We start from the raw sequence: 25,742 nt of genomic DNA, 5'->3' as shown, positions 1-25,742 counted from the left end.
TACCTTTCTCTTTTCCCTTAAATGAATGTATAACAAAAAAATCATTTTTTGTAATTGGTTTTCATTAAAAATTTGCACTGTGTATTGCTGGCTACAGAATGAGTTAACTGAGATTCCATAAGTGAGCTCACTCTGATGGTCGGACAGGGAGTTTATAACTCTTATCCGTCTTTTTCTGAGCTCCTCTCGGCTGATTCATAACCACAGATCTCATTAAAGTTGAATCCACGGGGAAACAAAGAGCTCGTTAAAGCTGAACTATGCAAACAATTTTAATGTAGTTAATTTAAAGGGGATTTTTAAGAAACCTGTTTAAAGGACAACTTTTGGTTTATTTTTTTTTTAATTTAAGATCTTGTCCTTTCCTAACAAGTGCTGTAGACTGGTGGGGGTCTGAGTCCTGAGACACCCATGATCTCTCTAAAAACAAAACACTCAGCAGTGCAATGCTCAACAGGCAGAAGCACAGAGCCCCTGCATAAGCATGTGCCCTTAGTGGCCTGTATACAGGCTCTTAGACTTTCTGTTAAACCTCTACACTGCTTTGTATGTATGATCCCTGGTGGCCCAAATTTGAGGACCCTCACCGATCCTTCAAAAAAAAAAAACCTGCTCAACAGGCAGAATCACCGAGCCCCTGCATAAGCGTTTTCCCTTAGTGGCCTGTATACAGGCTCTTAGACTTTCTATTGAATCCATACACAGCTTTGTATGTATGATTCCTGGTGGTCCAAATTCAAGGACCCTCACAGATCTCTCAAAAAAAAAAACACTCAGCAATGCAATTCTCAACAGGCAGAAGCACCAAGCTCCTGCATAAGCATGTGCTCCTAGTAGCCTGTATACAGGCTCTTATACTTTCTGTTGAACCCATACACTGCTTTGTATGTATGATCCCTGGTGGTCTAAATTTGAGGACCCTCACTGATCCCTCAAAAAAAAAAAACACTCAACAGGCAGAAGCACCGAGCCCCTGCATAAGCGTGTTCCCTTAGTGGTCTGTATACAGGCTCTTAGACTTTCTATTGAATCTATACACTGCTCTGTATGTATGATTCCTGGTGGTCTAAATTCAAGGACCCTCACCGATCCCTCAATAAAAAAAAACACTCAGCAGTGCAATGCTCAACAGGCAGAAGCACCGAGCCCCTGCATAAGTGTGTTCCCTTTGTGGTCTGTATACAAGCTCTTAGACTTTCTATTGAATCCATACACTGCTCTGTATGTATGATTCCTGGTGGTCTAAATTCAAGGACCCTCACCGATCCCTCAATAAAAAAAAACACTCAGCAGTGTAATGCTCAACAGGCAGAAGCGCCGAGCCCCTGCATAAGCATGTGCTCCTAATAGCCTGTATAAAGGCTCTTAAACTTTCTGTTTAACCCGTACACTGCTTTGTATGTATGATCCCTGGTGGTCCAAATTCAAGGACCCTCACCGATCCCTCAAAAAAAAACACTCAGCAATGCAATGCTCAACAGGCAGAAGCACCGAGCTCCTCCATAAGTGTGTGCTCTTAGTAGTCTGTATAAAGACTCTTAGATTTTCTGTTGAACCCATACACAGGTTTCTATGTATGATCCCTGGTGGTCCAAATCTGAGGACCCTCACCGATCCCTCAAAAAAAAAAACACCCGCTCAACAGGCAGAAGCAACGAGCTCCTGCATAAGCGTGTTTCCTTGGTGGCCTGTATACAGGCTCTTAGACTTTCTGTTAAACCCATACACTGGTTTCTATGTATGATCCCTGGTGGTCCAAATTCAATGACATCCACCGACCCACAAAAAGAGGTCCACTTTTTTAATGCATGTAGATGTTAGACAATGGGACGTCACTGTATATAATGGTTTCGGAGGGGTAAGCCCGGTACAGATGGTGCCTCAGAGCCCGGGAGCTTTACGCTACACCTCCGCTCGTCCACTATGTGACATCATACACATTTGGCATCTGTATAGAAAGAGAAAAGATTGGAAGAAGAGTCATCAGACTATTATCTGAGCTAGAATAACCCGCTCCCCACCCTGCCAACCCCTGGCACAGTCACAGACGCTCGCTGAATCTGCCTGTACTCCCTCACACCTGCACTCTGCCTCCTTCTGAGAATCTCTGGCAGCCAGCAGACACCCCCACTCTAATTAAATACACTTAGCCATCATTTGCCATCTCTGTTTCTAAAAAAGTAATAGAATCTATCAAGCAATTATCTTTCTTTCTCCCACAGCTCTCCCTCTCTCGCTCTCTCTTGTCGATCAGCGAAACCTCATTATAAGTCCGGTTTGATTCTCTCTATCTCCGGATAATTATTTTCTTCTCTCAGCTCCGTCTAATCGCCTTAGATTTGTTTCTTTTTCATGTGCCCCCCGACTTACACATTCTACTGATACGGCACCCCCTGCCCTCAATTGCTGACATGCGAAACAGAGCGGCTCGGCGCTATTAACTCTTCCTTCTCCAGTCTGAGGTTACTCTTTAATTTTGCAAATTATGTAGAAACTCTAGAAAGAGTTGGCCACATTGGCGATAGTCATCATTTAGGGATCTCAATTTCCCCTGTTTATCTGAAGCATTACCTCAATTAAATAAATTGTGCAATGGGTATTATGACAAGAAAAGCCCTAATGTGAACGATAATAGATTTCCTAAAGGAAAAAAAACGTGGCGCTATCTAAGCGTAGTAAAATTTGATCAATTAAAAGGGTGAATATCTATAGGAAATTGCTCACCTGATGCGGTTGTGCAAGCAGAGGCACAACTCCTGCTTGTAGTATGGATGAATTTGCAAAAGACTGCGGCCGACCTGGTGAGGTGGGATTGAATCCTGAGACAGGAGTATCCCACAACGAGGATGCCAAAAGGGAGAACCAGGTGATGACGCTGTCTTTGCCACCAAGTGAGATCAAGGTGCCAGAACTTCAGGTTGCTCGTAAGTATAAAAAAATTTTTATTCACACTAATATAAAACAATAAAACCTATACACATAACGCGTTTCGGCTGTTTCCAGACTTCTTCAGGTGTAACCTTTACTTACGAGCAACTTGAAGTTCCTGCACCTTGATCTCACTTGGTGGCAAAGACAGCGCCATCACCGGGTTCTCCCTTTTGCCAAGAAAAACCCTAATGTCTTGTTAAGGGGAAGCGATCATTAGAAAATTACCTATTGTTTAAATTAGGTTTTTGTGTTGCTTGCATTTTTTTTTTCATATCACAATCTTTATTAAAAAAACAGAATTAGCTATTTTGCAATTTTTACACTGGCCATTGGAGCTATTTTAGATTCATAGTTCCTGTACCAGATATCACTGGCTCTGCTTCCTTCCCCTCGGTCCTCTGCCCTCTGTTGTGCTCCACATCGAATTTTTACAAGTTGCCCAGCATGACTCCGTGACGTAATCTCCATGACCCTATTTAAAGCCCATTACGACACACACATGTGTCGTAGGATTGAGCCTCAAGACTTTTATTTGGTATACTCCACCATTTATGCACACTGTGCTTTAACTTGCTTCAATCCCTACTGGTTTCCACTGCAACCATCCTGCTGCACCCAAGATTCCCACGTGTGCCGAGTTGTCACCGCTTCCTACATGCCTTCCTGCTTGCTGCCCCAGTGCCTGCAGTCCGTGCACCCACCTGGACCTGAGGCTTAGAGAGTCCACTTCACCAGGTAAACCTAAACACCTTTCAGGAAGCGTTTTCAGCAATCTCATTATCACCACAGGCAGGATTACAAAGACAGGTAACACTTCTATGCACAGCTAATAACACAGGATCCACCAGCTGTCCCTGCTTTCCTCTAATGACTTTTGCACACGCTCATTAGATGCTTCAATAGAAAGATAGAGCCAGAGTCAGCCTATTGCTGGTAATGTACATGTGTTGTTTCCTGAAACACGAAGTATGGAGATAAAAAAAACCTCAGTGGCCAGTGAGAAAACAGCAAGATTTCTATTTTTTAAATTTTAATACAGATTGTGATGCTAAAAAGAAAAATTGCCAAAAATTTTAAAAATACATTTAACACAAGAAACTGATTTAAACAATAGATCATTTTCTGATGATAGTTTTCCCTTTAAATGAAGTAGAACCAAGCAGGATTTTGCAAGAAATAAAGCAAATGTGCGCTAAATGTACACTGACAAAGAGAGGTACGTGATGAACATAGTAAAGAGCGTCTCTTCTAATGGCTTCCTTTTGCAGAAGAGCAGTTGAAAGGGTTTACGAAGAAAACCACCAGAGGATGGAGCAAAACAGGAGACACCAAGCTGATGGTGATGTAAGTCTATACCAGAAAACTGGACGCATTGACTGGTGGTAAAGATGATACCTTTCCTGGTGTTCCCATTTACTTCTTTGATTTACTACATTGAGTATTCATGGCATGTGCCAACCAGTGGAAAGGAATCATAAAGGAAGGTCACACTACTTCATGGATGGTGGACTGGCATGGAAATGCCAGCATCCATTCCACCATTTACTAACCAGTATGGGTTATCAGCTTAAACATGCCAGTAAGTTTCTGTACTACCTGGTTGGCACTTGTTGGACCAAGGTGCCTTCTTCTGACTTTTAGGGCTTTGTGTTTTCTATGTGTTTTCTATGCATATTTCATGCAATCCTACTAGATAATTACTCAGTATGGAGAACTCCCCCCCTTCCTCCATAAAGCAAATGATTCTGGCACTAACATTTAGCTCAGTAATCTTCATCATACACATTATGTAGGAAAAACATATTAAATCCGTTTACGTTCATGAATTTCCATTTTCATTATGACACGGATTAATATGTAATTGTCCAACAGTGGAATAAAGCAGCTCTATCCTGCTGATATACACCATGATAAATAACTAAATGATATGTCCCCCAGATATATACAACAGCATCGTGTCATATTAAACACCCTAATGAGAAATAACCCTGACTGCTACATAATGTCACAATGACACGCCGCTTCCCTGTAAGATATATTAATATAATACTCCACAGTACAGAGTCATTTACGCAGCCCCAGTGCAACGTTATGTGAACACGGATAACGGTAATGGATTGCAAAGTGAAAAAATTATAAGGCCACTGTAATTGTCACTTTATTTAACTTTTTTTTCTACAGAAATGCCAATAAAGATCGTGTAAACATTGGTTTTACTCATTAAATTAGCTTTGTCAGGGGTCCTAGTATGGCTTCTATGCCTTATAGCAGAGGTCCCCAACCCGTGGCTTGGTCCATGATGTATTGCTCTTGGCTGGGAGCCAGTTTGGTGCATTAGCACCAAGTCTAATAATTACGAAGAGTAGGTATCCAGATGGGACTTTTTGGGTAGACTTGCCCAGAAGAGCAGTTTTGGATGCGCCTGTACTTGCCATGGGGTTGGAGAGATATGGCTTGTCTCTCAGAGACAATGTAGATATCAAGGTAAGAAAGGTTTTGGATGGTGTCCACTTCCAGTATCATAAATGGTACATGGTAGGTTGGATAGACAGGTTGAAAATTTTTCCTGTATATCATGGTAAACCTGTGCTGGAATTAAGAGTAATTCCCATTTCTTACATGTATGGCATATACACAGGATATTCCATAAATATATGCTAGCTGCTGGTCCCACCAATGGGACCCTCATCTATAGTTGTGCTCAAAAGTTTACATACCCCGGCAGAATTTTTCCTTTCTTGGCCTTGTTTCAGAGAATATGAATGATAAGAAAAAAACTTTTTCTCCCCTCATGGTTATTGGTTGGGTGAAGCCATTTATTGTCAAACTACTGTGTTTTCTCTTTTTAAATCTTAATGACAACAAAAAACATCCAAATGACCCTGATCAAAAGTTTACATACCCTGGTGATTTTGACCTGATAACATGCACAGAACTTGACACAAATGGGTTTGAATGACTACTAAAGGTAACATCCTCACCTGTTACCTGTTTGCTTGTAATCAGTGTGTGTGCATAAAAGCTGAGTGAGTTTCTGGGATCGAGACAGACTCTTGCATCTTTCATCCAGCCACTGACGTTTCTGGACTGTGAGTCATGGGGAAAGCAAAAGAATTGTCAACGGATCTACGGGAAAAGGAAGTTGAACTGTATAACACAGGAAAGGGATACAAAAAATATCCAAGGAATTGATAATGCCAGTCAGCAGCGTTCAAACTGTGATTAACAAATGGAAAATCAGGGGCTCTGTAAAAACCAAACCACGGACAGGTAGACCAACAAAAATTTCAGCCACAACTGCCAGGAAAATTGTCCGGGATGCAAAGAAAAACCCACAAATAGCATCAACTGAAATTCAGGACTCTCTGAAAACTAGCGGTGTGTCTGTTTCAAGAAGCAGAATAAGGAGGTACTTGAAGAAAAATGGGCTGCATGGTCGAGTCGCCAGAAGAAAGCCATAAAATGCCACAAAGTATCACGCCTACAATACACCAAACAGCACAGAGACAAGCCTCAAAACTTCTGGAACAAGGTAATTTGGAGTGATGAGACCAAAATTGAGCTTTTTGGCCACAACCATAAACGTTACATTTGGAAAGAGGTCAACAAGGCCTATGATGAAAGGAACACCATTCCTACAGTAAAGCTCGGAGGTGGATCGCTGATGTTTTGGGGATGTGTGAGCTACAAAGGCACAGGAAGTTAGAACCCTCCTGTTTGTTTTTCTATTTTGTGTTTTGCGGTCACGCGACCATCTGCCTTTATATTCCAGCTCCGCCCTTCTGGCCTTGCTGGACTTCAGTGTTTGACTGTTTCTCTAGCCTGGTGCTTCGGTGCCTTTCTCTGTCAAGTTCGCTTGGTCCTCTGGGACCTTTAGTACATTTTTGTCAGTTTGTCTTTTTGTGTTCTGCAACAACTTCTGTTTAGTAGGTGTCCCATTTTTGTCCAAGTCCTTAATTCTTTTAGGGACCCCTCCCTTAATTCTATAGGTCTTCGTTCAGACTAGCCGAGGACTAAGGCGGGTCTGTTCACTAGGAACAGGCAGCCCGCTACATCGTAGGGATTCATCTTAGTCTTACTGTAGGGACAGCTTTCCCCTATCTTTCCTTAGTTCACGTTGCAGATCATAACAGTAAGTCCAGCCCAAAAAAACCCAAAAAACTAAAAGGAAAGAAATTCGGGGATCAGTATGGTTTCCATCCAGGATTTGGCTCAAAGCTTGCAGGGATTGTCTCTGGAGGTGGCCGATCTACAGCAACACGTGAGTAGCTGTTCTGGAGCGCATTTTGTCGAACCCAAGGTAGGACTGCCTGATGTTTTTTATGGTAAACAGCAAGATTTTTTTTCCTTTAAAAATGCTTGTTTGTTATATTTTCGTTTGAGACCAAGATCCTCTGGGAATGAATCACAGCGCATTGGTTTTATTATGTCACTTTTGCGCAATGAACCACAGGGGTGGGCCTTTTCTCTCCACCCTAATGATCTGTGTTTAAGGTCTGTTGAAGAATTTTTTTCTGCTATGGGGCTATTATATGATGATCCTGATCGAATCTCATCTGCTGAATCAGAACTTAGACATTTGAATCAGGGGTCAGATGATGTTGAAAATTATTGCACACACTGTTAGAACTCTCCTGTTAGGTTTTTTCTTTCTTGCTGGTCACATGACCTTTTTTGCCTATTTAATCCTGCTCCGCCCTCCTGGCCTTGCTGGACTTCATTGTAATTTCTACTCTTAAGTTAGCCTGGTGCTTAGTTACCTTTCTCCATCAGTTTAGCTAGGTCTTCGGACCTTTATGTTCTATGTTGTGTGTTTGTCTTTTCTGCTACAACTTCTGCTAGGAGGTGTCCAACTTTATCCCAGTCCCTAGTTCTTGTAGGGATCCCTTCCTTGCATCTATAGGTCTCGTACAGACTAGCCGAGGACTTTAGCGGGTCTGATCGCAGGATCAGGTTCCCCGTTACATCATAGGGATCTAGCTTAGTTCTATTGTAGGGACAGATCTCCTTTCTTTCCTTGGTGCTTGTAGCAGATCATAACAGTAAGTCCAGCCCAACAACATGTGAGTAGCTGTTCTGGAGCACATTTTGTGGAGCCAAAGGTACGTTTGCCTGATTTATTTTTTGGTGATGAAGAAGAATTTTTTTCCTTTAAAAATGCTTGCCTGCTGTATTTTCATTTGAGACCCAGATCCTCTGGTGATGAATCACAGCGCATAGGGTTCATAATGTCACTTTTGCGCAAAGAACCTCAGGGATGGGCCTTTTCTCTCCAACCTAGTGATCCATGCTTTAGATCAGTGGATAGTTTTTTTTCTGCTTTGGGTTTGTTGTATGATGATCCTGATAGTGTCTCATCAGCTGAGACTGAATTGAGACATTTGAGGCAGGGATCAGGTAATGTGGAAAAATATTGTTCTCACTTCCGTCGGTGGTCTGCCCAGGTGGGGTGGAACGATTCAGCTTTGAAAAGTTTGTTTCTTGCGGGGCTAGGTGAAAAGGTTAAGGATTTGCTGATTGCTTATCCCACACCTGGAAACTTGCAGGAGGCAATGCAATTAGCTATACGGGTGGACAGGAGACTGCGTGCAAGGGTTAATGAGAGTAAATCCTCTGCCATGTCAGCTCCGAGTCTTGAGAGGGTCTGTACTGACTTTGGAGAGCCGATGGAGATTGGGGCGATGGCACCCCGCTCTCAGGAAAAAGACCGCAGATCTTCTGAAGGTTTGTGCTTTTATTGCGGGAAATCTGACCATTTTATTAAGAACTGTGTGCTTCGTATGAACAAAGAAAAAAAAAAGGTCAGTTACACCCGTATTGCCTGTTTGAATACTAAGGGGGTATTTCTTTCTGCTACTACCGCAGCTCAGGAAGAATTAATTGAATTTCGGATATTTGTGGATTGTGGTTCTACTCTGAATGTGATTGATGGGGGATTCTTGGAAAAACGTTGTCATCCCCTATTGCTGTGGTTTCTGTCGATGGCTCCCCCTTGAGGAGTGTTACTCCCAAGGTCTGTGAATTTCCCCTCACTATTAATGGTATTCACCAAGAAAATTTGTATTTGGTGGTATTAAATAATTTGCCTTCTCCAGTAATTTTGGGGTTACCCTGGTTAAAATTGCACAATCCTGTACTGGATTGGTCTACCAATGAAATTAAGTCCTGGAGCCTAAGTGTTATGACAAGTGTTGTAACGGACGTATTGCTGCGGTGGAAAAAGGGGAATTACCTGTACCTATTCAGGAGTTTTGGAGAGTTTTTTCTGAGGAGGAGTCACAAATTTTGCCTCCCCATAGAGACTATGATTGTACCATTGAATTTGTCCCTGGAGCGACTCTTCCTAAAAGTCGTTTATTTAATCTTACTATTCCTGAGAGAAAGGCTTTGGAGGAATACATACAGACAAGCTTGGCCGCCGGTCACATTAGGCCTTCCAAGTCTCCTGTGGCTGTTGGATTTTTTTTTGTTAAAAAAAAGGACGGCGGTTTACGTCCTTGTCTGGATTTTCGTGAGATTAATAAAATTACTGTACGCAATCCTTACCCACTGCCATTGATTCCTGATTTATTTAACCAGTTAGTGGGGGCCAAGTGGTTCTCTAAAATTGATCTCCGGGGGGCATACAATTTGTTGCGCATGAAGGAGGGTGATGAAGGCAAGAAAGTGAAAGAATTGGGAGCGCAGGTGGTCTTCTCATCCATCCTCCCAGTGGATGACCATGGAACAATGAGGTGGAATAAGATTCTACAGGTGAACAACTGGCTACGTCGATGGTGCCGTCAACAAGGATTTGGATTTCTGGATCACGGAATGAATTACCTATACGATGGACTACTTGCTAGAGATGGGGTGCACCTTACGAAGACTGGAAAACGTGTATTTGGAAGTCGCCTTGCTACACTCATCAGGAGAGCTTTAAACTAGAACAATGTGGGAAGGGAAGCAAAAGGCCAGAAAAAGCCATACAGCTGACAAATACTATTGAGATCTCTGCTACTGGAAGTGGAAAGGAAGAACAAAGACAAAACAATTTAAATAATAAAAATATGGGAGGAAGAGAAACCAATCACAAACTAAAATGTTTTTATACAAATGCACAAAGCATGGGCAACAAACAAGGAGAATTGGAACTACTAATGCAGGAAAAGGAATATGATGTCATTGGAATCACTGAAACTTGGTGGGACGATACACATGATTGGAATAAAAGGCTAAAAGGATACAACTTATTTGCAAGAAACAGACTTGATAAACGAGGAGGAGGTGTTGCATTGTATGTTAGAAAAGCGTATATCTGCACAGAGATTGAAGCTTCAGAGACTGGGAGTTCTGTGGAAACTGTTTGGGTAAGAATACAAGGAGAGAACAACGGAAAGGACACCATTGTAGGCATTTACTACAGGCCACCTGGGCAAGCTGAAGATATGGATGAACTCTTTATGTATCAAATGACCAAGTTCTCCAAAAAATATGACGTAGTGGTCATGGGAGATTTCAACTATCCAGACATTTGTTGGGAATCTCTCTCAAGTAAAACTAACAGGTCAAGCAAATTCTTATCCTCTCTTGCTGACAACTTTATCTTCCAAAAGGTAGGGGAGAAAACAAGGGGATCTGCTACTTTGGATCTAATCCTTATAAACAGGGAGGAAATGGTTGAGGAGGTAAAGGTGGCTGGGACCCTAGGAGGCAGCGATCATGCTATTATAGAATTTTGGATAACTAGAGGAGGAAGACATGTGAAGACTCAAACTTCAAGGTTAGATTTTAGAAAGGCAGATTTTAAGAGACTCGGAAAGAGAATAGGAGGGATCCAATGGCTGGATGTCCTTAAGGACAAAAATGTCCAGGAAGGATGGGAAATTTTTAAAAATGAGATTCTCAAAGCACAATCGTTAACAATCCCGAAAAGTAGGAAGAATGGGAAGCATTTAAGGAAACCAGGATGGATGAACACAGAACTTAAACACATGCTAAAAAGAAAGAAAGAAATGTTTATTAAATGGAAAGAGGGAGGCACGTATCAGGTTAGCTAAAGCTGACAATGAATTAAGGCTTGCAAGAGATGTCAAAAGCAATAAAAAAGGATTTTGGGGGTATGTCAAAAGTAAAAGAAAAGTCAAAGATGCTATAGGATTTTTACAGGATGAAAATGGAGAAATGGTAAGAGAGGATGTTGAGAAGGCCGAACTTTTTAATTCCTATTTTGCATCTGTTTTCTATCAGAAAGAAAATGTAACATCAACTGATCTTCACTGTCCTTTTAAAGGAATAGAAGAATCCAAGTTATATGTAAACAGAAAGATTGTGAGGGAATATTTAGCTAACATAAATGAGTTCAAGTCTCCAGGTCCAGATGAATTACACCCCAGAGTACTGAAGGAGATCGTAGAAGAAATTTTAGAACCACTCTCCATAATCTTTGAAAATTCTTGGAGAACAGGAGAAGTCCCAGAAGACTGGAGAAGAGCAAATGTTGTTCCTATCTTCAAAAAGGGGAAGAAGGTGGACCCAGGGAACTATAGGCCGGTGAGTCTGACTTCTATACCAGGAAAGATCTTTGAACAAATTATTAAACAACATGTATGTACGTACATGGATAAGAATGAAGTGATTAACCAGAGTCAGCATGGGTTTGTAACTAACAAGTCATGTCAGACTAAATTAATTTCCTTCTATGACAGAATCACTGACTGGGTGGATCAGGGAAATGCTGTAGATATATTATATCTTGACTTCAGCAAAGCAATTGACAAAGTATCTCACACCATCCTTATTGAAAAAATGACCAAGTATGCAATGGACCAGGCAACTGTTAGGTGGATTCATAACTGGCTTAGTGATCGGACTCAAAGGGTGGTTGTAAATGGCTTCACATCCAGCTGGATGAATGTCTTAAGTGGGGTACCACAGGGCTCTGTCCTGGGACCTGTATTGTTCAACATCTTCATCAATGATTTAGATGAAGGAATTGAGGGTAAACTGATTAAATTTGCTGATGACACAAAGCTAGGAGGGATAGCTAATACTAGAGAAGAGAGAGAGAGGATTCAAAAAGACCAAAATAAACTGGAGCAGTGGGCTGCAACCAACAGAATGGTTTTTAACAGGGAAAAATGCAAAGTACTACATCTGGGCAATAAAAATGAAAAAAGCATATACAGAATGGGAGGAATAGAGCTAAGCAACAGTACATGTGAAAAAGACTTAGGTATACTAATAGATCATAGACTGAACATGAGTCAACAGTGTGATGCAGCAGCAAAAAAGGCAAATACAATTCTGGGATGTATTAACAGAAGCATACAGTCTAGATCACGTGAAGTCATTATCGGTCTTTACTCCTCTTTGGTCAGACCTCATCTGGAATACTGTGTACAGTTTTGGGCACCACATTTTAAAAAAGACATAGACAAACTGGAACAAGTTCAGAGAAGAGCGACCAGAATGGTGACTGGTCTGCAAACCATGTCCTATGAGGAACGGTTGCAGGATTTGGGAATGTTTAGCTTGCGAAAAAGAAGACTGAGAGGAGACTTAATAGCTGTCTACAAATATGTCAAGGGCTGTCACATTGTAGAAGGATCATCTTTATTCTCATTTGCACAAGGAAAGACTAGAAGCAATGGGATGAAACTAAATGGGAGGAGACATAGATTAGATATTAGAAAAAACTTTTTGACAGTTAGGGTGATTAATGAGTGGAACAGGCTGCCACGAGAGGTGGTGAGTTCCCCTTCAATGGACGTCTTCAAACAGAGGCTGGACAGACATCTGTCTGAGATCATTTAGTGAATCCTGCTTTGAGCAGGGGGTTGGACCAGATGACCCAGGAGGTCCCTTCCAACTCTACCATTCTATGATGCTATGATTCTATGAATGGAAGACTGCTTTTAACACTCCTGTGGGTCATTTTGAGAACCTGGTTATGCATTTTGGTCTTACCAATGCTCCAGCATTTTTTCAGAATCTTATTAATGACATCCTTAGACCTTTGATCGGCAAAAATGTGGTTGTGTATTTGGATGACATTTGGATTTATTCACTGGATCTGGAGTCTCATTGGCGGAGCGTACGTGAGGTATTACAGTTATTAATTGACAATTCGCTTTTTGCTAAGCTGGAGAAATGTGAGTACGCTGTACAGAGAATTAGTTTTTTGGGCTACATTATCTCCAGCGAGGGCTTTGAGTTGGACCCTGTGAAGGTTCAGGCTGTGCAGGAATGGCCTAGGCCTATTGGTTTGAAATCGATACAGAGGTTTTTGGGTTTCGCCAATTATTACAGAAAATTCATTAAAAAATTTTCTATTATTGTCAAACCACTGACCGATCTCACCAGGAAAGGTGCTAATGCGGTTCAGTGGACTACTGAGGCCATTGAAGCTTTTGTGTTTCTAAAGGAGAGGTTCAGCTCTGCTCCCATCCTTATGCAGCCTGATGTGACTAAGCCGTTTTTGGTTGAGGTTGATGCTCCTTCGGTGGGGGTCGGTGCGGTGTTGTCTCAGAAAAACAAGGATGGAGTACATCCCTGTGCTTTTTTTCAAAAAATTTTTCTGAGACTGAACTTAATTACGATATTGGTAATCAGGAATTGCTGGCTATTAAACTCGCATTTGAACACTCGCGTCATCTCTTGGAAGGTGCTGAATTTCCCATTCAGGTTTTCACTGATCATAAAAATCTGATCTATCTTGATGCTGCCAAGCGCTTGAATGCCCGTCAGGCTAGGTGGGCACTTTTTTTCTCGCGGTTTAATTTTTCCGTTACTTACATCCCGGGTACCAAGAATGTTAAAGCTGATGCTTTGTCTCGCAGCTTTTCTCCCATGGTCGGTGCTGAGGAGGAGGGGAGCATTTTACAAGAAGGTGTTGTGATTGCTGCATTGGACTCCGTTTTGGAAGATGAGATTCTTAAAGCACAGGAGAATGCCCCATCTAACACTCCCCATGGGAGGTTGTTTGTGCCTAGGACCTTTAGGAGAGATTTGTTTGTTGAGAGTCATGAGTCTCGGTTGGCAGGTCATCCAGGAATTTCTGAGACCAAGAGACTTGTGGGTCACAGTTTTTGGTGGCCTGGATGGCAGAAGGAAGTCATTAAGTGGGTGCGTCAATGTACGGTGTGTGCTAGATCTAAGTCTTCACATACTCCTGCAGCGGGGTTGCTTTGCCCTCTGGAGGTTCCTAGTGCACCTTGGACACATCTGGCTATGGACTTTATTACTGACCTTCCCCCTCTGAGGGTTTCACAGTCATCTGGGTGGTCGTGGACCGTTTTAGCAAGATGTGTCACTTGGTTCCTTTCATCAAACTGCCCTGCGATAAGACACTCGCTAAGGCCTTTGTCAAGGAAATTGTCAGACTACATGGCGTTCCTACTGACATTATTTCGGATAGGGGAAATCAGTTCGTGGCTCGTTTTTGGCGTGCTTTTTGTGACAGGTTGGGAGTTCATTTGTCGTTTTCATCCGGATATCATCCTGAGTCTAATGGCCAGACAGAAAGGAAGAATCAGGATGTTGAACAGTTCTTGCGTTGTTTTGTGGCAGACAATCAGGAGGGGTGGTCTGAGTTTCTGCCACTTGCTGAGTTTGCTCTTAACAACCATACATCCTCTTCTGCTGGTTGTTCGCCTTTTTTTTGTTGTTCTGGGAGACATCCGTCTTTTGGGTCATTCTCCAAATTGGTATCGGCTGTGCCTGAGGAGGAGAGTTTTTCCGGTGATTTGGAGAGAGTTTGGACGGATGTGCGTGGTAATCTTCAGGAGGCTAACAAAAAATCTAAGAGGTACTTTGATAGGAAACGGCAAGAGGTTTTGTTTGCTATTGGTGACATGGTTTGGTTGTCCTCTAAGAATCTGCGGTTGAGTATTCCTTCTAAAAAATTGGGTCCCAAGTTTGTAGGGCCCTTTAAGGTGCTTCAGGTAGTTAACCAATCTGCTGTTAGGTTGGAGGTTCCTACCTCCTGGAAGATTAATCCGGTGTTTCATGTTTCTCTGTTGAAAAGAGCTTATGTGTTGGATGGAGATGCCTCTGCCACTGTTCCTCCGGTGGTGGAGGATGGGGAATACGAAATTTCCCGCATCCTAAATTCTAGACGGTATAGAGGGAGTTTGCAGTATCTCGTCGCTTGGAAGGGTTTCGGACCCGAGGATAACTCATGGGTGAGGGCGGATGATGTTCCTGCTTCCAGACTTGTCAGAGCGTTTCACAAGAGGTTTCCTGATAAGCCTGGGCCTAGGGGATCCGGAGGATCCTCATAGAAGAGGGGGTACTGTTAGAACTCTCCTGTTAGGTTTTTTCTATCTTGCTGGTCACATGACCTTTTTTGCCTATTTAATCCTGCTCCGCCCTCCTGGCCTTGCTGGACTTCATTGTAATTTCTACTCTTAAGTTAGCCTGGTGCTTAGTTACCTTTCTCCATCAGTTTAGCTAGGTCTTCGGACCTTTATGTTCTATGTTGTGTGTTTGTCTTTTCTGCTACAATTTCTGCTAGGAGCTGTCCAACTTTATCCCAGTCCCTAGTTCTTGTAGGGATCCCTTCCTTGCATCTATAGGTCTTCATACAGACTAGCCAAGGACTTTAGCGGGTCTGATCGCAGGATCAGGTTCCCCGTTACATCGTAGGGATCTAGCTTAGTTCTATTGTAGGGACAGATCTCCTTTCTTTCCTTAGTGCTTGTAGCAGATCATAACACACACTTCAGGAGATGGGCTTCAGAAGTTAAGTGGAATGATCCTGCACTGAGATGTTTATTTCTTGCTGGTCTGAGTGAAAGGGTTAAGGATTTGCTAATTGCATTCCCTGCACCTGAGACTCTGCATGATGCTATGCAGTTAGCTGTTCGTGTGGACAGGAGGCTGAGGTGCAGGCTCAATGAGGTAAAGACTCCTGTAATGTCAGTTTCTAGTCCCCAGAAAATCTGCTCTGACGGCGGAGAACCGATGGAGGTTGGGGGGATGTCACTCCGCTCTCAGGAAAGAGACCGGAGGTTCGCCGAGGGATTGTGTCTTTATTGTGGTAAAGCTGACCATTTGATTAAGTATTGTGAGCGTCGTTTAAGTAAAGAAAAAAAAAAGGTCAGTTACGCCCGTATAGCTTGTTTACGCTCTGCAGGAGTATTTCTTTCTGGGAGTACTACTCTGCAGGGAGATTTGATTGAATTTCAGGTATTTGTGGATTGTGGTTCAACACTTAATGTGATTGATAAAGGGTTTTTGGAAAACCTTAAATTGAAATCCAAACCTTTGTCATCACCTATTTCTGTGATTGCAATTGATAACACTCCTTTGAAATGTATTACTCACAAGACTGGTGCATTTCCCCTCACTATCAATGGAGTTCATCAAGAAATTTTGGATTTGGTTGTTTTGGATAATTTGCCCCTCTCCAGTTGTTCTAGGATTGCCTTGGTTAAAAGTGCACAATCCTTTATTGGACTGGTCTACTAATGTGATTAAGTCTTGGAGTCCGAAGTGCTATTAAAAATGTTGTAATGGTCGCATTGCGGCTGTGGAAAAAGGGGAATTACCGGTACCTATTCAAGATTTTTGGAGGGTTTTTTCGGAGGAGGAGTCGCAAGTTTTACCTCCTCATAGGGATTATGATTGCGCCATTGAGTTTGTTCCGGGAGCTACTCTTCCCAAGAGTCGCTTGTTTAATCTGACTATCCCTGAAAGAAAGGCCTTGGAGGAGTTCATACAGACTAGCGTGGCTGCTGGTCACATTAGACCTTCTAAGTCGCCTGTGGCCGTCGGTTTCTTCTCTGTTAAAAAAAAGGACGGCGGTTTACGTCCATGTCTGGATTTTCGTGAAATTAATAAGATTACCGTACGCAATTCCTACCCATTGCCGTTAATTCCTGACTTATTTAACCAGTTAGTGGGAGCCAAGTGGTTCTCCAAAATTGATCTCCGGGGGGCATACAATTTGTTACGAGTGAAGGAGGGTGATGAATGGAAAACTGCTTTTAACACTCCGGTAGATCATTTTGAAAATCTGGTGATGCCTTTTGGTCTTACCAATGCACCTGCATTTTTTCAGAACCTTATTAATGACATCCTGAGTCCTTTGATTGGTAAGAATGTGGTTGTGTATTTGGGTGACATTTTGATTTATTCACCAGATCTAGAGTCCCATTGGCAGAGTGTACTTGAAGTTTTGCAGTTATTGAGTGATAATTCACTCTTTGTTAAGCTGGAGAAATGTGAGTTCGCTGTGCAGAAAATTAGTTTTTTGGGCTACATTGTCTCCAGCGAGGGCTTTGAGATGGACCCTGTGAAGGTTCAGGCTGTGCAGGAATGGCCTAGGCCTATTGGTTTGAAATCTATACAGAGATTTTTGGGTTTTGCCAATTATTACAGGAAATTCATTAAGAATTTTTTTGTAATTGTTAAACCTCTAACCGATCTCACCAGGAAAGTTGGGAATACGGTCCAGTGGACTACTGAGGCCATTGAAGCGTCTGAATATCTCAAAGAGAGGTTCAATTCTGCCCCTATCCTTATACAGCCTGATGAGACCAAGTCTTTTTTGGTCGAGGTCGATGCTTCATCGGTGGGGGTCGGAGCAGTTTTGTCTCAGGAGAACAAGGGTGGAGTACATCCTTGTGCTTTCTTTTCTGAAAAAAATTCGGAAACCGAACTGAATTATGATGTTGGAAATCGGGAGTTGCTGGCTATTAAACTTGCGTTTGAACATTGGCGTCATTTTTTGGAAGACGCTAGATTTCCTATTCAGGTTTTCACAGCTCATAAGAATTTGATCTATCTGGATGCTGCCAAGCACTTTTTTTTTTTCTCGGTTTCATTTTTCTGTTACCTATATCCCTGGTACTAAGAATGTTAAAGCCAATGCTTATCTCGCAGCTTCTCTCCTACGGTCGGTGCCGAGGAGGAGGAGAGCATTTTACAGAAAGGAATTGTGGTGGCGGCGTTGGACTCCGTTTTGGAGAATGGGATTCTGAAAGCTCAAGATGATGCTCCATTTAACACTCCCCATGGGAGTTTGTTCGTGCCTAGAGCCTTTAGGAGAGATTTGTTTGTGGAGTGTCATGAGTCTCGGTTGGCAGGTCATCCAGGAATTTCTGAAACTAAGAGACTTATCAGTCGCAGTTTTTAGTGGCCTGGATGGCAGAAGGAAGTCATCAAGTGGGTGAGTCAGTGTACTGTGTGTGCTAGGTCAAAGGCTTCACATACTCCTGCTGCGGGGTTGCTTTGCCCTCTGGAGGTTCCTAGTGCTCCTTGGACGCATCTCACAATGGATTTTATTACTGATCTTCCTGTGTCCGAGGGTTTTCCTGTCATCTGGGTAGTCGTGGACCGTTTTAGTGAGATGTGTCATTTGGTTCCATTCATTAAGTTGCCCTGCGCCAAGACACTCGCTAAGGCGTTTGTTAAGGAGATTGTCAAGCTCCATGGCGTTCCCACGGATATTGTTTCTGATAGAGGACCTCAGTGTGTGGCTCGCTTTTGGCGTGCTTTTTGTGACAGGTTGGGAATCCATTTGTCATTTTCGTCTGGTTATCATCCTGAGTCTAATGGACAGACTGAAAGAAAGAACCAGGATGTTGAACAGTTTTTGCGCTGTTTTGTGGCAGACAATCAAGAGATGTGGTCTGAGTTTCTGCCTCTCGTAGAATTTGCTCTTAACAATCATACATCCTCCTCTGCTGGGTGTTCTCCTTTTTTTTGTTGTACTGGGAGTCTTTTGGTTCGTTCTCCAAATTGGGGTCGGCGGTGCCGGAGGAGGAGAATTTTTCCGGTGATTTGGAGAGAGTTTGGACTAATGTACGTTGCAACCTTCAAGAGACTAACAAGAAGTCCAAGAAGTATTTTGACAGGAAACGTAAAGAGGTTTTGTTTACTGTGGGTGACATGGTTTGGTTGTCCTCGAAGAACCTGCAGTTGAGGATTCCCTCTAAAAATCTGGGTCCTAAGTTTGTGGGTCAATTTAAAGTACTTCAGGTTGTTAACCCGTCTGCTGTTAGGTTGGATGTCCCTACTTCCTGGAAGATTAATCCTGTGTTTCATGTTTCCTTATTGAAAAAGGCTGATGTATCTGATAGGGACGCCACTGTCACAGTTCCTCCTGTGGTGGAAGACGGCGAATTTGAGATTTCGCGTATCTTGAATTCTAGATGGCATAGAGGGAGATTACAGTATCTTGTCTCCTGGAAGGGTTTCAGTCCCGAAGACAACTCCTGGGTAAGGATGGATGATGTCTCTGCTCCTAGGCTTGTTAAAGCTTTCCACAGGAGGTTTCCAGATAGGCCTGGGCCTGGAGGATCCTCATAAAAGAGGGGGTACTGTTAGAACCTGTAGCGCCGGCGTCCCTGCCCTCTGCTAGGCAGGGACGCTGTTCCCCTCACCTCCCTGCTCCGTGCCCGGCGTCCTCCTCCCGCTCTGCTGGCAGCGCGCGCTCCTTCCCGGTCACTGTGCTTAGGGAGCGCGCGCGCGCTCTCCCTCCCTCTTAAAGGGGCCGCGCGCGCCGTCCTAAGAAGTCCCCGGCCAATGGCCGGAGGACTTCACCATATATAAGGCACCTCCTCCAAAATGGAGGTGCCCGAGCAATGTTGTTGCACTGTTCACTACTCTGCTTCAGCCCTCAGGTCCCGTTGCCAATTACCTGCCAGATACCTGCCAGATTCCTGCCAGCCTGCTGTCTTTTCCTGCCTGATATTCCGCTACCTGCCTGCTAGCCTGAGGTCCGACGGTCTGCCTTACAACTCCTGTCAGTCTGTCTAAGGACCTGCTTGCCCGCTCACCTGGGAGCGCACTTCAGCTACCTGCCTGCTTGCCTGAGGTCCGACGGTCTGCCTTCCAACTCCAGTCAGTCTGTCTATGGACCAGCTTGCCCGCTCACCTGGGAGCGCACATCTGCTACCTGCCTGCTAGCCTACCTGGAGGCTCCCCCGTCACGTGCTGTGACCACCTGCCTGTCCAGTGACTCCTGTCCGCTCACCTGGGAGCGCTCATCTGCTGCCTGTCCGTTAGCCTACCTGGAGGCTTTGCCGTCACGTGCTGTGACCACCCGCTTATCCAGAGACTCTCGCCCGCTCATCTGGGAGCGCTCATCTGCCGCCTGTCTGTTGGTCTTCCTGGAGGCTCCGCCGTCACATGCTGTGACCACCCGTTTATCCAGAGACTCTCGCCTGTTCACCTGGGAGCTCAAGTCTACCATCAGCCGCCACAGGTCGTACCAACCCTTTACCCAGAGACTGCCCCGGTCACTTGCCGTGACCATCTGCCCGTTCTTCCAGAGACTGTCCCGGTCACTTGCCGTGATCATCTGCCCGTTCACCCAGAGACTGCCCCAGTCACTTGCCGTGATCTCCTGCCCGTTCTTCCAGAGACTGTCCCGGTCACTTGCCGTGACCATCTGCCCGTTCACCCAGAGACTGTCCCGGTCACCTACTGTGACTGCCTGCCTGGTCGCCACCCGCTCCCTTACAAGGACCGCCCCCTTGTATAGTAGCTCAGAGGTTCCGCCTCCCAGACCCGTTACAGTTTGCTCGGGCCATGGAACCAGGTGGCACCCAAGCTCCCTCGCTCTCGGACCTCTGTCATGAACTGTCCTGTCAGAGGTCCCAACAGGAGTCCATCCTGGGTCACCTGCGGAATGTCAATTCTCGCCTGGACACTCTGACTGCTCCACCAGCAACCACCGCCAGTGCCATGACTCGCAACCCGGCAGCTCCGCTGCCCACCAATATCATGGTATCCTACCCCGGACCCCGGCTTTCTGCACCTCCTCGCTTCGGAGGCGACTCCGCCCAGGCTCGGGGCTTCATTAATCAGTGCACCCTGCACTTTGAACTATTGTCCCACCAGTTTAACTCCGACCGGGCCAAAATTGCCTTCATCATGTCCCATCTCACCGGAGAGGCCCTGGCCTGGCTAAATCCTCTATGGGAGAGAGGAGACCCCCTGGTGTTCGACTTGCCTGCCTTCCTCACGGCTTTCCGGAAAGTCTTCGACGAACCCGGACGGAAGACCTCATCCGCATCATCTCTGCTACGCCTCCGTCAGGGAAGTCTCACCGTGGGCCAATATGCCATACGGTTCCGTACCCTTGCCTCGGAGCTGGCCTGGGATAACGACGCTCTGGTATCCGTCTTCTGGGAGGGTCTGTCCGGCCGTATTAAAGATGAACTTGCCGGTCGGGACGTTCCTACCACTCTCGATGACCTAATAACTCTTGCCACCCGGATTGACCTACGGTTCCAGGAGCGTGCCAAAGAGGTCACCCGTGAGAGGAGGTTTCCACGTCTAGCTCCTACTTTTCAGAAACCCATCACTCCCTCCGTCTCTCCCCAGGTACACTCTCCTGAGCCTATGCAGGTCGACCAGACCAAGATGGTCAAAACCCGTCAGGACTTACGCCGTGCAGAGGGGAGCTGCTTCTACTGTGGCAGTAAGGAGCACCGGATCCGTGCCTGCCCAGAGAGGTCGGGAAACGCCTGTGTCTAGGTTCGCTCAGAGAGGTCGACCTAGACAAGAATAAATCCTCTCCATCTCTGCTGCTGTCAGTTTCAATCGTCTGCGGGGAGAACCGTTATTTCGAACTAGCCCAACTGGACTCTGGAGCAGCCGGGAATCTTATTTCACAGTCCCTGGTAGAGAAATACCGCATCCCCACCAAACCTCTGGCTGTACCCTTGTCTGTTGCTGCCGTGGATGGGGGTCTCTTACCACGCCCCATCCAACTCATCACCGAATCCATTACTCTGCAGGTGGGAATGCTGCATTCTGAGAGTATCTCCTTTCATGTTCTGCCTGGACTCTCTCACGCCCTCCTGCTAGGTCTACCTTGGCTCCAGAGAAATGCACCCGTGCTTGACTGGCAGACCGGAGAAGTCCTTCGCTGGGGACAGGACTGCCATAAGACCTGTCTGGTTCCCGTCCATCCCGTCCGTCCTTCTCCTACCCCAGCTAATCTACCTGGACTTCCAATTCCTTTTTGGTCTTATGCTGATGTCTTTAATAAAAAGGAAGCAGAGACACTACCCCCTCATAGACCATACGACTGCCCTATCGACTTGTTACCCGGTACTACTCCTCCCCGTGGGCGTATTTATCCATTATCCGCTGCTGAGACCCGGTCGATGTACGAATATATTGAGGAGAATCTGGCCAGGGGATTCATCCGGAAATCTACCTCCCCGGCGGGAGCAGGCTTCTTCTTCGTAAAAAAGAAGGACGGCTCTCTCCGTCCCTGTATAGACTATAGAGGCCTTAACCAGATCACGGTGAAGAATAAGTACCCCCTTCCGCTCATTCCGGAGTTATTTGATCGTCTGAGAGGGGCTAGAATCTTCACCAAACTGGACCTCCGTGGGGCGTACAACCTGGTTCGTATCCGTCAGGGGGATGAATGGAAGACGGCATTCAACACCCGGGACGGCCACTATGAATATCTGGTAATGCCCTTTGGTCTCTGTAACGCTCCTGCCGTCTTTCAAGAGTTGGTCAATGACATCTTCCGGGACCTTCTCTACTCCTGCGTAGTGGTGTACCTGGACGACATCTTGGTCTTCTCTCCGGATCTCCAGACTCACCGGAGGGACGTTCGTCAGGTCCTGCTCAGGCTCAGGCAGAATCACCTCTTCGCTAAATATGAGAAGTGCCTCTTTGAGCAGACCTCGCTTCCGTTTTTGGGCTACATTATTTCTCAGACCGGCCTACGAATGGATCCAGAGAAACTGTCTGCCATCGAGAAATGGCCTCGACCGGAGGGGTTGAAGGCCATTCAGCGGTTCCTGGGCTTCGCCAACTACTACCGCCTCTTCATACCACACTTCTCTTCCCGGACTGCCCCAATTTCCGCGCTCACCCGTAAGGGTACTAATCCCAAAGAGTGGCCGCCCGAAGCAGAGGAGGCCTTTCTTTCCTTAAAACAGGCCTTCTCTTCCGCCCCGGTGCTGCATCGCCCGGAGGGCAACAAGCAGTTCTTCCTGGAAGTTGACGCCTCCTCCTCTGGAGCCGGAGCGGTACTTACTCAAAAATCATCTTCCGGGAGGATGGTAACTTGCGGCTTCTTCTCTAAACTCTTCTCCTCCTCTGAACGCAATTATTCCATAGGAGACCGAGAGTTATTGGCCATCAAACTGGCATTGGAGGAGTGGCGTTACCTGCTCGAGGGGGCTCTTCACCCGGTAATAATTTACACTGACCACAAGAACTTGGCTTACCTCCAGCATGCCCAGAGACTTAACCCGCGCCAAGCCCGGTGGTCCTTGTTTTTTGCTCGCTTTGATTTTGTTCTTCATTTTCGCCCGGCTGACAAAAACGTCAAGGCGGACGCCTTGTCTCGATCCTTTCTGGTGTCTGATCTCGAGGAAGATCCGAAACACATCATCGATCCCGCCAGAGTAATGCAGGTGGCTCCCGTGAGTCTAAATCGTCTCCCTCCCGGAAAGACGTTCGTATCAGTACCTGATCGGGAGAAGATCCTTCACTGGGGTCACTCGTCTAAACTAGCTGGCCATGCCGGTCAGAAAAAGACCCTCCAGCTTATTACCCGGCACTACTGGTGGCCTACCCTGCACAAGGACGTAATAGACTTTGTTTCTGCCTGTGTGTCCTGCGCCCGCAACAAGGTTCCGAGACATCTGCCAGCCGGTCGCCTCCTTCCGCTCCCAGTACCTGCTGCCCCCTGGCAGCATATAGCATGATTCTATGATTCTATGAGAGGAGACTTAATAGCTGTCTACAAATATGTCAAGGGCTGTCACATTGTAGAAGGATCATCTTTATTCTCATTTGCACAGGGAAAGACTAGAAGCAACGGGATGAAACTAAATGGGAGGAGACACAGATTAGATATTAGAAAAAACTTTTTGACAGTTAGGGTGATTAATGAGTGGAACAGGCTGCCACGAGAGGTGGTGAGTTCCCCTTCAATGGACGTCTTCAAACAGAGGCTGGACAGACATCTGTCTGAGATGATTTAGTGAATCCTGCTTTGAGCAGGGGGTTGGACCAGATGACCCAGGAGGTCCCTTCCAACTCTACCATTCTATGATTCTATGAGAGCAATGGACTTTATAACAGACCTCCCAGTCTCTGCCGGTTGTACGGTCATTTGGGTGGTCGCTGACCGCTTCTCCAAGATGGCTCATTTCGTTCCCCTGCCAGGCCTCCCGTCTGCACCCGAGCTAGCTAAAGACTTTATTCATCACATCTTTCGTCTTCATGGCCTGCCCCTCCACATCGTGTCGGATCGTGGGGTACAGTTCACCTCACGCTTCTGGAGAGCCACTTGTAAACTGCTAGATGTCACCCTGGACTTCTCTTCCGCTTACCACCCACAGTCCAATGGTCAAGTGGAGCGGATCAATCAGAACCTGACCAGTTACCTCCGACACTTCGTTAATGCCCATCATTCTGACTGGGTGGATCTCCTACCATGGGCCGAGTTCTCTTATAATAATCACGAGAGCGAATCCTCCTCCAAATCCCCGTTTTTTGTAGTCTTCGGTCAGCATCCTCGGATTCCTTTTCCTGTCTCCACCTCTGTGGACAACCCGGCTGCGGAATCTCTCGTTAGCAAATTTTCCTCCATTTGGGAGAGTACCCGATCCGCACTCCTTCAGTCGTCCGAACGGATGAAAAGACACGCTGACAAAAAACGCCTGGATCCTCCACAATTTCGTCCCGGAGATAAAGTCTGGCTCTCATCAAATATGTCCGACTCAAGATACCTTCTTACAAGTTAGGGCCTCGGTTCATCGGCCCCCTGGAGGTCATCAGTCAGATCAACCCGGTGGCCTATAAATTGAAACTCCCGGCCAATTTACGGATCCCTAACTCCTTCCATGTATCTCTCCTCAAACCTGTGGTACTTAACTCTTTTTCCAAGTCTACAGGTACGCCTCCTGCTCCGGTTTCTGCCGAGGACGAGTTTGAGGTAGAGAACATTCTTGCCACCAAAAGGGTAAGAGGAAAGACCTTTTTTCTAGTAGATTGGAAGGGGTTTGGTCCTGAGGAGAGAACGTGGGAGCCCCGGGAGAACATCCATGCCCCTCTTATCCTTGCTAAATTTCTGTCTGGCCTAAAAAAGGGGGGGCCTAAAGGGGGGGGGTACTGTAGCGCCGGCGTCCCTGCCCTCTGCTAGGCAGGGACACTGTTCCCCTCACCTCCCTGCTCCGTGCCCGGCGTCCTCCTCCCGCTCTGCTGGCAGCGCGCGCTCCTTCCAGGCCACTGTGCTTAGGGCGCGCGCGCGCGCTCTCCCTCCCTCTTAAAGGGGCCGCGCGCGCCGTCCTAAGGAGTCCCCGGCCAATGGCCGGAGGACTTCACCATATATAAGGCACCTCCTCCAAAATGGAGGTGCCCGAGCAATGTTGTTGCACTGTTCACTACTCTGCTTCAGCCCTCAGGTCCCGTTGCCAGTTACCTGCCAGATACCTGCCAGATTCCTGCCAGCCTGCTGTCTTTTCCTGCCTGATATTCCGCTACCTGCCTGCTAGCCTGAGGTCCGACGGTCTGCCTTACAACTCCTGTCAGTCTGTCTAAGGACCTGCTTGCCCGCTCACCTGGGAGCGCACTTCAGCTACCTGCCTGCTTGCCTGAGGTCCGACGGTCTGCCTTCCAACTCCTGTCAGTCTGTCTATGGACCAGCTTGCCCGCTCACCTGGGAGCGCACATCTGCTACCTGCCTGCTAGCCTACCTGGAGGCTCCGCCGTCACGTGCTGTGACCACCTGCCTGTCCAGTGACTCCTGTCCGCTCACCTGGGAGCGCTCATCTGCTGCCTGTCCGTTAGCCTACCTGGAGGCTCTGCCGTCACGTGCTGTGACCACCCGCTTATCC

The 25,742-nt window shown here is 45.9% G+C and overlaps 1 protein-coding gene across 2 annotated transcripts in view; it reads left to right on the top strand.

Moving 5' to 3' along the window:
* The window catches only part of LOC141174663 (serine/threonine-protein kinase Nek11-like), a 490,513-nt gene that overhangs the window by 380,348 nt on the left and 84,423 nt on the right, over positions 1 to 25,742 (top strand). For both annotated transcript variants that reach the window (XM_073659587.1, XM_073659586.1), the window contains exon 11: positions 4,200 to 4,275. In XM_073659587.1, the coding sequence (XP_073515688.1) occupies positions 4,200 to 4,275 (76 nt within the window). The remainder of the gene's footprint in view (positions 1 to 4,199; positions 4,276 to 25,742) is intronic.

The sequence above is a fragment of the Phyllobates terribilis genome, unplaced genomic scaffold (assembly GCF_046119375.1).
Source record: "Phyllobates terribilis strain yellow unplaced genomic scaffold, ASM4611937v1 Scaffold_13__5_contigs__length_258822181, whole genome shotgun sequence".
NCBI lineage: Eukaryota > Metazoa > Chordata > Amphibia > Anura > Dendrobatidae > Phyllobates > Phyllobates terribilis.
Note: the sequence above shows the minus strand (reverse complement) of the source record. Positions and strands in the feature narration are given on the sequence as shown.